This window comes from Malus sylvestris, chromosome 14 (assembly GCF_916048215.2).
Source record: "Malus sylvestris chromosome 14, drMalSylv7.2, whole genome shotgun sequence".
Lineage (NCBI taxonomy): Eukaryota > Viridiplantae > Streptophyta > Magnoliopsida > Rosales > Rosaceae > Malus > Malus sylvestris.
Window position 1 is genome coordinate 24,202,067 of NC_062273.1, and position 13,818 is coordinate 24,215,884.

Genomic DNA, 13,818 nt, shown 5'->3' on the forward strand with positions numbered 1-13,818 from the left:
TGCAAAATGAAGTTATCTATTTTCTGTCTAAGTGAGTCGCAACCTAGACAAGTGCCTAAGCGGGTTTGGGCTGGCTAGGCGGGTGACGATGCGTCCTTTCTTAATTTTCAAACGTTTAGGTATTAATCGGGACGGTATCTAGCCGCCTAACGTCTAGGCGGGGATTTTTAAAACAAGGATTTTTAAAACAATATTTACAGTAGTTGCAGGACGAGTAAAGTTTGAAAAATAACATTATCATCTAGGTGCGCACACATAACCTCAACCCACAAGAAACGAAAAATCACCGACAACTTTTTGCTATATTCTTTGAATAGCAATGGCAAATTTGGATCCACATACAAGTCACGAGTCAATTTTGTTTTTTTTGTTTTTTTTTTATTCAGCACGTCAATTTAAAGAAATTTGGGAACATCAACAGAATCTTCCTGGTTCACCATAGTCAAGATCAGGCCTGCAGATTCTTGTCAGCTAAAGAAACAAACACTAATTTAACGTTTTATTTTCTTCAAGAGATAAAGTCTGATAGTCCACCAGTTTTACTCTTCTTGGGGAGAAGACAACAAAAATTGGAGCGGTGCATGCATGCAAACAGTCACGATCTTACGTGTCTCCCTATCTTGGCTTATGTTATGAAACTTTGGAGCTCTCCACAGCCGTTAAAATTGACATCTTCAAACGGCCAATCGAAAAATATTCGAATATAAAAACTGCTACTCTTGATATATTTGTATCACCTCTCTAATAGAGACGGGATTCACATATATTGGTGAATTCTACCTGTATTAAAGAGGTAGTACAAATGTGATAAGTATAATATTACTCTTCGAAGATCGAAGTAGTGCTAATACTGTAGTTTGACGAAACGAAAAACTATTCGAAGGTATATGGTTACACCTATGTGAACTCGTACCTTTCAGAGCAGTTCAGGTAGTAGGTAGCTTTGGTTCTAATTCGAACAAACGCGTAACACAAAATACTCTCAGGTTAAGTGAATTTAGAAACTTCTCTTGTCCGAAATCGAAAAGTTGAGGGATATTGCATGTGCTTATTAGAAGTTAGGTTACGTATTTTTTATATTACCAATTACTTTTACGATGATTCCTCAACTTCCTTCACTTCCATTATCTACAAGTTTAAGCACAGTTAACTGAGCACAAACATTGATTTCTTCTTCTTTACTTTTTGTTTTTGAACTTATGTTTCTTTGACTTTTGCGGTAAATGAAATCAAATCGTAACCGTGTCTAATTTATCTTGCTTACTTCAAATTAATTCACGTGATTGTAAACGTGAATTTTCTATGATCAATAACACAAGAACACGTATATAAAGTAATAAATTGGATTTCTGAATTTGTAAGTTTAGGGTTACAATCTTTATTTATAAAACTTAAATCCTTCGATTCAATCTCTAAAGATATAAAGTGTGTGTTGTTGATCCAAGAGTCACGATGACTTGATATTGGATGAACGGATGCCATGAGGTTTTGGCTCTTGGCAATGGAGGAACCGACACGTGTATGGATGCTTGGACGTTCTTCACAAGTGTGGCAAAGAATGCAGAGAGTTTTCTAAATCTTCTAAGTGTTTGGGAACTTGAGGGTTTGAGAGCTTCAACGTCTCAGTGTGAGAATGATTTTTTTGGCTCCCTTCTTTGTCTTGGAGCCTCTTATTGATAGGCTCTCCAAGCCTTGCCTACGAATGGATTTGGCATTGATTGTGGGCTTGATTAATTGATGAAAAAAATCAAGACTTGATTTGTGGCTTGATTCGTGACTTGGCTCAATCAATTGATATTTGATTTATTTAAATTAAAATCAAATAATCCCTTGCAGCCAAGTATTGACATGTGTCCCTCTTAATGAGTCGTCTGGTTTTGTTAAGTCACATGTTATGTATACGATTTGTGAGACAAATGCTGCATGCATGCCACATAAGTCCTAGCATGTCAAAATTTAATGTGTTGGTGAACATTTATTTTCACCGAAATTTCACTGTCTACAATGATAATGCAGCTGTCTTTTTCCAATGGTACATCTATGGCAGCAGCATTAGACAAATGAGTTGATCAATTGTTTCAATACGGCATATAGGCTATAGCCTTAATATTTCAACATAAATATGGAATAGCAAGAGCTCTGAGAGGATCTTTTCTATGTGTGGTTAAACCAGTAGATTCAGTCATGTAATCCTCCCCACTTGCTCCACCAGGCAACGCCCAGTCAAACTTGTGCACGATATTTGCCAAGGCAATCTCATTGACAGCCATGGCAAACTGAATTCCCGGACAGACCCTCCTACCAGCACCAAACGGAATTAACTGAAAGTCATTCTCTTTATAATCTATCTCACTATTCAAGAACCTTTCTGGCTCAAACTCCTCTGGATTTTCATATAGTTTGGGATCTCTTCCAATTTGCCATGCATTGATCATAACGTGTATCTTGACTTTAATTTTGTAACCACCTATTTCCACATCTTGGGCCTCAATCCTGGGCACTAGTAATGGAACTGGTGGCTGATTTGTGTGTTTATATAAACCTACTTAGTGGGGTAGGTGGCGTTCTTTCCTTAGCAGATGTGCCATAGTTATCCCAACGCAAATTTCATTTTCCTTACCTTGCTTCTGTTTTCTTTTCCTTTGACTTACATTTTTTTTTTTCTTTTTTTTTGGAAAGAAACGTTAGTAGATTGATAAACTTCAAAGGGTTACAAAAGCCAATTAAGGCAGTACAGAATCCTCGACAAGTAAATCAACGATTACAATTGGAGGGGGAAACCAACCATTCACTAGCATGACTAGATGTAATACCGACACGAGCAAGCCGGTGAGCAACTCCATTCGATTGGAGTCGAGCGTGGGTGGATAAAGCTCCATGATTGAGGAGATAAGGGCCTTGATGTCCTCGACAACCTAACCAATTAAGGACACATTGGGGGAAGGATCCTTCAAAGCCTCCACAATCTGGAGGGAATCTGACTCAAATACAATATCTTGAAAACATCTTTTATTTTTTTGAAATAATCATAACAAAAAGGGTTCTTTAGATATAAACCCTTACAACTCTTATTTCTTAGATAAAAATGCACCTAATTATAAATATCCAAATAAAACCCAAATTTAAAAATGACTGCCAAGTATAGAAGTAATTGACCTATATACAAAATATTTACAGTTTGTACCACAATATTCAAAATAAAAATAAATAAATGTTATTACTCACCTTAATTACAATGAAAATATAATTATTGCACATATTATTATCCCAAACACACACACACATATACGTTCCAATGTATATATTACTACCATAAGCTCAATATATATATATATATATATATATATATATATATATATATGTACACATATATAGTTTACCTATGTATATATAATATTACTAAACGTTCACATATATATACACACACACACACATGTACATATACATATACATGCACAGTACTTCCTATATAATCAAACATATTAAACTAATTAATCTACCTATATTTAAATTTATGATGAGCAAATAACATATACTTTGTAGGTAAATTAATATTGAATCAAATAACATTCTTTTATTTCGTAGGTAATTTATTTTCCATGTATTATTACATATATTTGGCACATTTTATTATTATAAGATATATGTCCAAATAATAGGTAAATTAATCTTGAATAAAAAAAAATTGCTTTATTTTGTAAGTAAATTAATTTTGAATCAAATAACATTTCTTCATTATGTAGGTATTTTATTTTTTTATGTATCATCATATATATTGGGCACATTTTATTATTATATGTACAAATAATAGGTAAACTAGTATTAAATAAAATAATAACATTTTTATGTAGGTATATTATTTTGCATATATTTGGGTTTGCTTTATTATGTAGGTAAATTATTTTGCATGAATTTTATGTATGTCAAGCATGCTTTTTTTTGTTGTTATATATATGTGTGTGTGTGTGTGTGTGAAATAATTTACGTACATTTATACGTAAAATATAGTTTTATTGACTTAACTAAGCATGTATTAATACATTTATTAGGCATGTTTTATTGTTATTATATATTATGCAATGAATTTATTATTTTTTTTATTTTTATAAAATCATTAATTTTCCCTTACAATTTGTATGGAATTAATTGTGTAAATCAAACATTCAAATAGGGGTGTTTTGGGCATCGAAGTTTTTTAAATGTGTAAAGTAAAAAATAATTAAGGAATTTGCTGATGTGGAATCTAGTCAACAACAACAACAACAACAACAAAGCCTTTTCCCACTAAGTGGGGTTGGCTATATGAATCCTAGAACGCCATTGCGCTCGGTTTTGTGTCATTTCCTCCGTTAGATCCAAGTACTCAAGTCTTTTCTTAGGGTCTCTTCCAAAGTTTTCCTAGGTCTTCCTCTACCCCTTCGGCCCTGAACCTCTGTCCCGTAGTCACATTTTCGAACCGGAGCGTCAGTAGGCCTTCTTTGCACATGTCCAAACCACCGGAACCGATTTTCTCTCATATTTCCTTCAATTTTGGCTACTCCTACTTTACCTTGGATATCCTCATTCCCAATCTTATCCTTTCTCGTGTGCCCATACATCCCACGAAGCATCCTCATCTCCGCTACACCCATTTTGTGTACGTGTTGATGCTTCACCGCCTAACATTCTGTGCCATACAACATCGCTGACCTTATTGCCGTCCTATAAAATTTTCCTTTGAGCTTCAGTGGCCTACGACGGTCACACAACACGCCGGATGTACTCTTACACTTCATCCATCCAGCTTGTATTCTATGGTTGAGATCTCCATCTAATTCTCCGTTCTCTTGCAAGATAGATCCTAGGTAGCGAAAACGGTCACTTTTTGTGACCTTCGCTAGATTGCTCCGGTCATTAGTGTGGATAAGTATATAAATGGATAGAGATAGGAAAGCAAACACAAGATGTACGTGGTTCACCCAGATTGGCTACGTCCACGGAATAGAGGAGTTATCATTAATTGTGAAGGGTTTACACAAGTACATAGGTTCAAGCTCTCCTTTAGTGAGTACAAGTGAATGATTTAGTACAAATGACATTAGGAAATATTGTGGGAGAATAATCTCGTAACCACGAAACTTCTAAGTACTGGAGTGTGGTATCGTCTTAACTTGCCTTATCTGTCTCATAGGTAGATGTGGCATATTCTCTGGAAGTACTCTTCCTCCATCCAGGGGTGGTATCTGTAACTGGTGGAGATGCACAAGGTAATGTATCAATTTCACTTGAAGCTTACTTGTAGTTTCAGGCTTGGTCAAGCGCGATACAAACCATGTAGTAGGAGTCCCCTAAGTCGCCGAGCTAGGGGATCTGCTGAAAGAGGTGACAGACAAGGTAAGCAATCAGAGCTCCGGCTAATTGTTCACATTCTCCCTATCTTGCAGGCAGCATGAAGGATAAAGAGAAGAAAAATGAGAAGAGATGATATGGGATACTTTTGCTTTTGAAGAAGTAACTTTCCACAGGCTTATTCTTGAACTGGGCTGGAGGGTTTTCTAGTTTCCTCCAGAGTATAAGGCCGACTGAAGAATTTGAGGGTCAAAACAAGTCCATCAAATCTAGAGTACGTTCGACCCTGCTGATATGGGATACTTTTGCTTTTGACAGAGTAGTGGATGTATCGGCACGTGTGCTGTTACGCTTGTCTCCACATGCTTCCTTGTATCCTTCTCACTTGCCCTATCAAGCAGATGCGGTATCTTCCCTGGAAGCATAAGATGTTGAAGATGAGTACTTGATAGCAATGCCAGGTAAGTAATCAGGTAAGGGGTTCCAGGCAGTCAGTTCCTGGCTAGAAGCTTGATTCCAAGTGCTGACTGATTGCTCTCTTTCTCCTTGTCTTGCAGGTAAGAACAAGGTGAAAGGAAAAGACAGGGAAAAAGCATGATATGGGATATTCTTGCTTTTAACCCTGATGATATGAGATATTCTTGCTCTAGTATAGCTTGTTTACAGAGGTATTATCGGGGGGAAAGAAAGCTGAATATTTCGAAAGGCTTCGTCGGGAGTGCCCTCTCAGATAAGAGGAAGGGTTGAGTATTTTTGCAGGTCTGCCTGTCCGTTGGGGATGGAGGTCGACATATATAGGAGTCTCCCTAACATCAAGTAATAATGCTATTCCTTTACCCTGATTGGTCATAGCACGGTAGTGGGAGCTGCCAGCTTCATATGGGTTTTATTCCAGTAAAAAACTTATGTCGGGTTTTATGTGGAGAAACTTAAGTTTCAAGGACTAAAGTCATATTTTCAGTAACAAAAATAATACAAGGCGATGTATAGGACATCTGTAAGACATAAGGGTTCAAAAATTTGATGACCACTGGCTCAATATAATGAGCTAAAATTTTACAGTTCTTCATCTAAAATATGCCGTCCGTAAGAGGAAATAAGAGTCATGTAATAGCAACTTTGGTTGAATTGTTGCAGCCAATTTAGAATACTGCACTACAAAATCTTACGTGCACATTTGTATATTCCAACGCAAATTTCATTTTCCTTAGCAGATGTGCCATAGATTGCTCCATTTGAATATTCCAACGCAAATTTCATTTTCCTTGCCTTGCTTCTATTTTCTTTTCCTTTGACTGACTTAGTTATTGGTTTCTATGTCATCTTTTATTTTCTTTGAAATAAACATAAGAAAAATAATACAAGGCGATGTATAGGACATCTGTAAGAGATAAGTTTTCAAATTGTTGATGGCCACTGGATCGATATGATGAGCCAAAACTTTACAGTTCTTCGCCTAAATATGCCGTCTATAAGAGGAAATAAGAGTCACGTAATAGCAACTTTGGTTGAATTGTTGCAATCAATTTAGAATACTACACTACAAAAGCTTAGGAGCTACGCATAAAGCTTTGGTTGAATTGTATGCATAGGTGACTTTCTCTTTCTTCCCTCTGTTTTTTTTTTCGAAGGATGATAATGGATTAGGAGCTGCGCATAAGGCTTAATTTTCGGGCTATAATAGTAAAAACTTTACCTTCAAAACCCTCACAATGCCCAAAAAAAGAACCAAGATTCATGAATTAGCCGTCAACTACAAATAGGTTACTTTCTTCCCGAACAGACCGCTTTTAAACTTTACTTTTAAACATTTTCAGACCACATTTGGTGTCTAAAATTATGTTGTATTGAATAAAATGATCATTAAATTTAACCGTTTTCGATATGTTTTCTTTATTTTTTGCTAGTGTATGGCTTATTGAGTCTTTTTTTTTAACAAACGATATTATCTATACTAATTAAGGAGAATGGGTTGAGCCTAACCTCATAATGAGTTAGCAATAATGTGGTTCAAATTTGCATTTGGCGAGAATCGAACCTAAGACAAACTAGGTATTGGACCGAAAGAAATAGGAAAAAAAAAAGGGTTAAGACTCTTTCATCCAAACAATTCCATATGTTGATGCACAAAACCGAAGGTCTTGGAACAACGTATATCCGACCGTGAATTTGCAAGAAATGTAAAGAACACAAGATGTATCGTGGTTCACCCCAATGTTTGGGCTACGTCCACAATGATTGTATTTCTCTAACTGTATGTATGGATTACAAGGGTGAGGGGGAGTCCCCCAGAGAAAGAGAGAGTTTGAGAGGGCTCTCTGTTTGTGAGCATGAGAGCTTGAGAGAGATGAGCTTTGTGAGGGTGAGAGGGCTTGAGGGTTTTGCTCTGAATATGAGAGGTTTGAGGTTTGTGAGGGTGAGAAGACCCTTTTATAGAATAAGGGCTCCTCACTTATTACATATTTGCCCCTCCATTTATTACATTATTACATTTGAGTCCCCCAAGATTTATACGAGGTCTAAATACGGAGGCCCTAAGTATGGTATAAACAGTAGTCCCCCAAGTCTTCAGTCAAGAGAGTCTTTTGGCTGGAGACTTGAAATTCAGTCCATGTGTAGGCCGAAGTAACTAGATGTCATCTAGAACTGATACTCGATATGAGGCGGTGCTTAATGTGCAATGATGCTCAATTAGAAGTAGCACATGTTGCGAGGCTGCTCGGCTTGTGGCTTATGTTGCCTTGGTTGGCTCGGTTTGTGGCGTTGAAGGTGAGGGAGTCCTTTTTATAGAATAAGGGCTTGCTCCTCAATACATAAGTGATGGGTTAGGAGTAATGCTTGTAGCGAGGCGGTTGCTCAGCTGGCGGCGATGCTCTCTAATGAAAGTGAGGGAGTCCTTTTTATAAAATAAGGGCTCGCTCCTCAATACATAAATGATGGGTTAGAGTTGATGCTCTCTAATGATGGTGATGGAGTCTCTTTTATAGAATAAGGGCTCGCTCCTCAATACATAAGTGATGGGTGCTTTCTAATGAAAGTGAGGGAGTCCCTTTTATAGAATAAGGGCTCGCTCCGCAGTACATAAATAATGGGCTAATTCCCCCAAGTATTTTTCATGAGGCCCAATATATGGTACATAGTGTAGTCCCCTAAGTCTTCAGTCAATAGAGTTTGTTGGCTGCAGACTTCAAATTGAATCCATGTATGGGCCGAAGTGGCGGTTATTCGGATGCGGTATTTGTATACCCTGCACTTAAGCTTTGTAGGTGAAGCTTTGCAAGTGAAGCTTTGAAGCTAGAGCTCTGTAAATGAAGCTTTCGAAGCTGGAGCTTTTGTAAATGAAGCTTTTGAAGCTAGAGCTCTATAAATGAAGCTTTTGAAGCTGGAGCTTTTGTAAATGAAGCTTTTGAAGCTAGAGCTCTGTAAATGAAGCTTTTGAGGCTAAAGCTCTGTAAATGAAGCTTTTGAAGCTAGAGCTTTTGTAAATGAAGCTTTTGGAGCTAGAGTTCTGTAAATGAAGCTTTTGAAGCTAGAGCTCTGTAAATGAAGCTTTCGAAGCTAGAGCTCTGTAAATGAAGCTTTCGAAGCTGGAGCTTTTGTAAATGAAGCTTTTGAAGCTAGAGCTTTTGTAAATGAAGCTTTTGAAACTAGAGCTCTGTAAATGAAGCTTTTGAAGCTGATTGACATGAGTGATGCTCATGAATGTTAACATGAGTGATGCTCATGAATGTATGTATGATTGACATGAGTGATGCTCATGAATGTTTATGTATGATTGACATGAGTGATGCTCATGAATGTTTATGTATGATTGACATGAGTAATGCTTATGTATAATTTTGGAGTACTTGACGTACTTTTGATCACCTGGTTGGTGATAATAGTGGCAGGCTGCCGAATAATTTTGGGAGTACTGGGCGTACTTTTGATCACCTAGTTGGTGATAGTAGCGGCAGGCTGGCGAATAATTTTGGAATACTGGGCGTACTTTTGATCACCTGGTTGGTGGTAATAGTGGCACGGTGGCGAATAATTTTTTGTAGTACGGGACGTACTTTTGATCACCTGGTTGGTGATAATAGAGGGCCTAACTCTTTTAGGCATATGGGCCTTCGCCCTTCACATAACATTCTAGCCCATTATTTTGGGCTTTTTTTTTATTACCCTCTGATGGGGTTATACAGATGTCTCCGAAAGATAAGAAAAATAAATTACATCATTCAAAAATAAATCCGACCCTCTGCTCAATGGGTCATGCCCATAATGCCATCACCACTGCAATTATGTCTACTTCTTTTTATCTTCTTTTGCTTTCTGCTTTTACTTTCTCTTTTCCTTTTTGTAGATGGCAGACAAGGAAATCATGTGGAGTGTCTCTTTTCCCTTTCTGCTTTTGCATATAGACGATTTAACCACTTAGGTTTACAAACCTAACCCTAGTTACATGCTCACCGTAGCTTACATGATTAAAGCTAAAGTGAACAATACCCATGTGAAGGAATCTGAATAATTTCTTCATTTTCGGTGTCGGCATCGCCAGGTCTCCTTGTATTCTGAGTGCGTGGCTTCTTTTTCTAAAGTGGCATTGGATTCGCCAACTTTAGCATCCTCGTGACTCTCGGGGTCTTCAAAAGCAAAGCCTCCCTGTAACATGTATGTGACAGTCTGTATGGGTGGTTAGGAAATCCAGCAGGAGGGGATAGTGAAAAGTGATCCAGCATCAGAAAATGATCCAAGTCCCTCAACTCGCGGCTTCCAATGGCTCTCTTGGCAATCGCACCATCGCCTTCGTGGTGGGTCTTGGTGAAATTGCCATCCCCGAGAGTCCGAACTAGCTCATATCGCCTGACCCGCATCCTGTTTTCGATGTTCAACCTCAACGCCATCTCCAACCCCTCTCTCTCTCTCAGACTGCATCTCCCTAGCCCCATTCTTGTACACGACCCGATAGTGTCTCGGGCAAGCTTCAGTAGAAAGAGACCCAAATCCGGGTTGTCGAACAGGCCCAAGTACAGTAAATCGCCGCTAGCAGAGGACCAAGTAGTCGCCCTTTTCTAGGGATGCGAACAAGTTAGAAGCTTTGAGCTGGTCCTGCCGAGTTGGAAGCTTTGAGCTGCTCAGTGTCCCGAGAGAACAAGCTTGAACTCGGTGCCCCCAAATATCCTATTTTGCTTAAAACACAACATTGGGATGTGAGGACCTTGTTTATGGCACAGGGTCTTAGCATAGTCTGAGGACGAATGCCCTATCGATTGCAAAACAAATACCTGGATAAGTAGGTGTTGTCTCTACTTCCTTTTTTAAGTCCAACTTGCTCAGCTTGATGATTCCGGAGGTCTTGATGACTGCAAATAGCCACTGCGTCCAAAGTACGGAGAAACACCTTCCTTGTCGTCACTGAATCCATACCCAAAAGAGATCAATTTTCTGACGAAGAAGACGAAATCATCGTCCTAGCGTCCTCTGGAATCTTACCGCCAACGAAGTACAAATCCAACACGTCGTGCCAAAATCTGTGGTCCAATTCGACATCGGAAGTGTCATCCTCGTCCGCGACGATCATTGTTTTCCCCAATAAGCTGAAGTGCTTCTTCACCATACTCAGCAATTCGAATCTGTAGGGGGTGTTTTCTCCATGTCCGAGCATTTCGATTGGAAGTAATTGTTTTTGGTTCTCTAGTTTGGTTTTATGATGGGTGATTGGAGAAATTGGTGAAGGAATGTAGAAGGTGGTGGCTATGGCGGTCATGAGTTATGGTCTGATAGAGTTAGGACTTGAAAATGGTTTTTGGGAGCTTCTGCTTTCTCTCTCTCTCTCTCTCTCTCTCTCTCTCTGTAGTTTCTCTTTCTTCCCCACAGAATTTCTTCGCAATGTGGTGTCGAACTTGAAAATGGTTTTGTTTAATTAAGATTGACTTGAGAGAGAGAGAGCTGAGCGTCTTTGGGTTTTGCAGATCCACGGTGGACAGTGGTGAGGTTTCACGGTGGTGAGATGAAAAAATGAAAGAAAACCGACATAGCTTTTTGTGTTGTTTCCCACAGACGGCACCAAATGTTGATGCATAAAACCGGAGGTCTTGGAACAACGTAAATCCAACCGTGAATTTGCAAGAAATGTAAAGAACACAAGATGTATTGTGGTTCACCCCAATGTTTGGGCTACGTCCACACTGATTGTATTTCTCTGACTGTATGTATGGATTACAAGGGTGAGGGGGAGTCCCCCAGAAAAAAGAGAGAGTTTGAAAGGGCTTTCTGTTTGTGAGCATGAAAGCTTGAGAGAGATGAGCTTTGTGAGGGTGAGAGGACTTGAGGGTTTTGCTCTGAATATGAGAAGCTTAAGGTTTGTGAAGGTGAGGAGACCCTTTTATAGAATAAGGGATCCTCACTTATTACATATTTGCCCTTCCATTTATTACATAATTACATTTGAGTCCCCCGAGTATTTATACAAGGTCTAAATACGGAGGCCTTAAGTATGGTATAAACACCATATAAGAGAAAAACAGTTTCGACAGACACAAATGCTCCAATATGGGTTTTGTTGGTGGTTGTAGCGGAGGAGGAGGATCCTGAAAATGGCCAGCAATGTAAAGGTGAAAGGTTGCGTTGTAGAAGGGTTTTTCTTCTCAAATTAATGTGCATTTCGGCATACAAGTTTGTCTCACTTTTTGCTTTCTTTCTTTTCTTAACCTTGTGATCTTGTTTGTTCTGATTTGGAGGGGTTAGGTTTCATATCCCCCTATTTTCTTTGTATCTTTGTTGTTTTTGTTTCTAGAGGAGTAAGGTTCATGTATTTTAGTTTATCTGCTTTTTCTTGTTATTATGAGGGGTTATGTGTTTATATTCCCCTATCTTAGTGTACCATTTTCCCGATATCAATAAAATTGCCTTGATAGAGTCGAGATTTCCTTAAAAAAAAAAAAAAAAAGTTTTGCTAAAATGAGGACGTTTCATTCACCAGCATCATAGTTTTAAAGAAGAAAATTAAACCCTTTTTTGCCAGGTGAAGAAAAATTAAACCTAAATATATATATATATATATATATATATATATATATATATATATATATGGAATGGCAACGACTGTTATTTATTTTAGGAGAAATTAGATTCACATCCTTCTTTTTGCTACTTCATTGATTAAAATCCTATTGATTTTCAATTTTTGATCAAGGTCATTGGTATTAATAACGTCATTAATTATTTGAATAAAAAAATATTTTTATTTTTAAATATATTCCTTTAGTGTTAAAAATCTTACAATTAGTATATTTATATTTATGGCTAAATTTTTATCATATATTTTTTGTGACATCTCGTCCCAAATTGTAAGTTTTATAAAATTTAAAGTAGTGATTTTACGAAAATGCCCTTAGAGGCGCGGATGTTTGACTTTCATTGACCGTTCGAAGTCACAATTAATGTTTCCGAATAGATTTTGAAGCTACGAACGCGTAGGCGAAAATCATTTGTGAGTCCGGATTATAACGGTATAGTTACAGACGTTTGAAATTGATTATTTAAAGTTAGTTAAATAATTTGAGCTCCCATCTTGTGGGAAGGAAGCCAATCAACTTTTAACAAGGGAATAAAGGACCAATCAATTTAAATGGAACTAAGGACCATTTAGAAAAGAGGAGGAAAAAAGGACCAATCAGGAAGGAGAGAGAAGAACTTGATCTCCCTTCCTGTCAAACCACAAACTCGGCGATGACCTAGTTTGATTCCGATGATCCTTCGCCATTTTTCAGGCGATTCTCACCCATCCATCACCTGCAACCTCTTCCATAACCTCCCATCTACCATCTCCACCCATATTTGAGGGTTTTTATGTCCAAAACCGTGAGGAACTCCACTGGAGCATCGGAGGTGCTCGACAGTGATTCCTCCAATCTGGCGAGTTCCACCATCTAAAACTACCCTTAATCAACTTCCTTTGGACCCAGGAACAAGACCCAACCAATGGTAGATACAATGAAACACCGAGGTAGAAGCATCGAAGTTCACCCATTTTAGGGTTCCGGCGGGTTTCAGTGAAATTGGAGCCTTTCCTGGGAAAATTGGACTTGGTCATAGGTATAAAACTTGCTCTACTCTTTGATATCTTCATTTCTGTAAAATTTGAGAATTTTTGGAGATAGTTGAATTTTCCGGTGAATCTAGGCGGTCGACCGTCGTTTACAGCGGCGCTTGAGTCGAGTCAACCCCTTGACCTTCCTAAGATAAGTTTGACACTCCAATTCCATAGGCGAAGTTTGATTGATGAAATCTCATTGTTTGAACATAGTTTTGTTAAAGACTGCTACTTGAACATTATGTGAATTGACGATCCGACCGTTGGATCGTCACCAAACTTTAGTACATTATAGTATGTAATATTTGAGAATATTAGAAACTTATGGATTGGGAATATGACGTATGGATCTTCCCAAATTGGATTTGTAAGTTCGTAAAATAAAACGTTGACCGCCACTTGAATTGGCAATT

The 13,818-nt window shown here is 38.1% G+C and overlaps 1 protein-coding gene across 1 annotated transcript; it reads right to left on the reverse strand.

Moving 5' to 3' along the window:
* Positions 1-2,026: 2,026 nt before the first annotated feature.
* LOC126600948 (cytochrome P450 736A117-like) lies at positions 2,027-2,444 on the reverse strand. Its single transcript, XM_050267649.1, has one exon. The coding sequence runs from the start codon at positions 2,433-2,435 to the stop codon at positions 2,112-2,114; it is 324 nt and encodes a 107-aa protein (XP_050123606.1). The 5' UTR covers positions 2,436-2,444; the 3' UTR covers positions 2,027-2,111.
* Between the last annotated feature and the right edge of the window lie 11,374 nt (positions 2,445-13,818).

Excerpts from the sequence above, each read along its gene's own strand:
- LOC126600948 (XM_050267649.1), bottom strand. The coding sequence starts at position 2,435 with ATGATCAATGCATGGCAAATTGGAAGAGATCCCAAACTATATGAAAAT.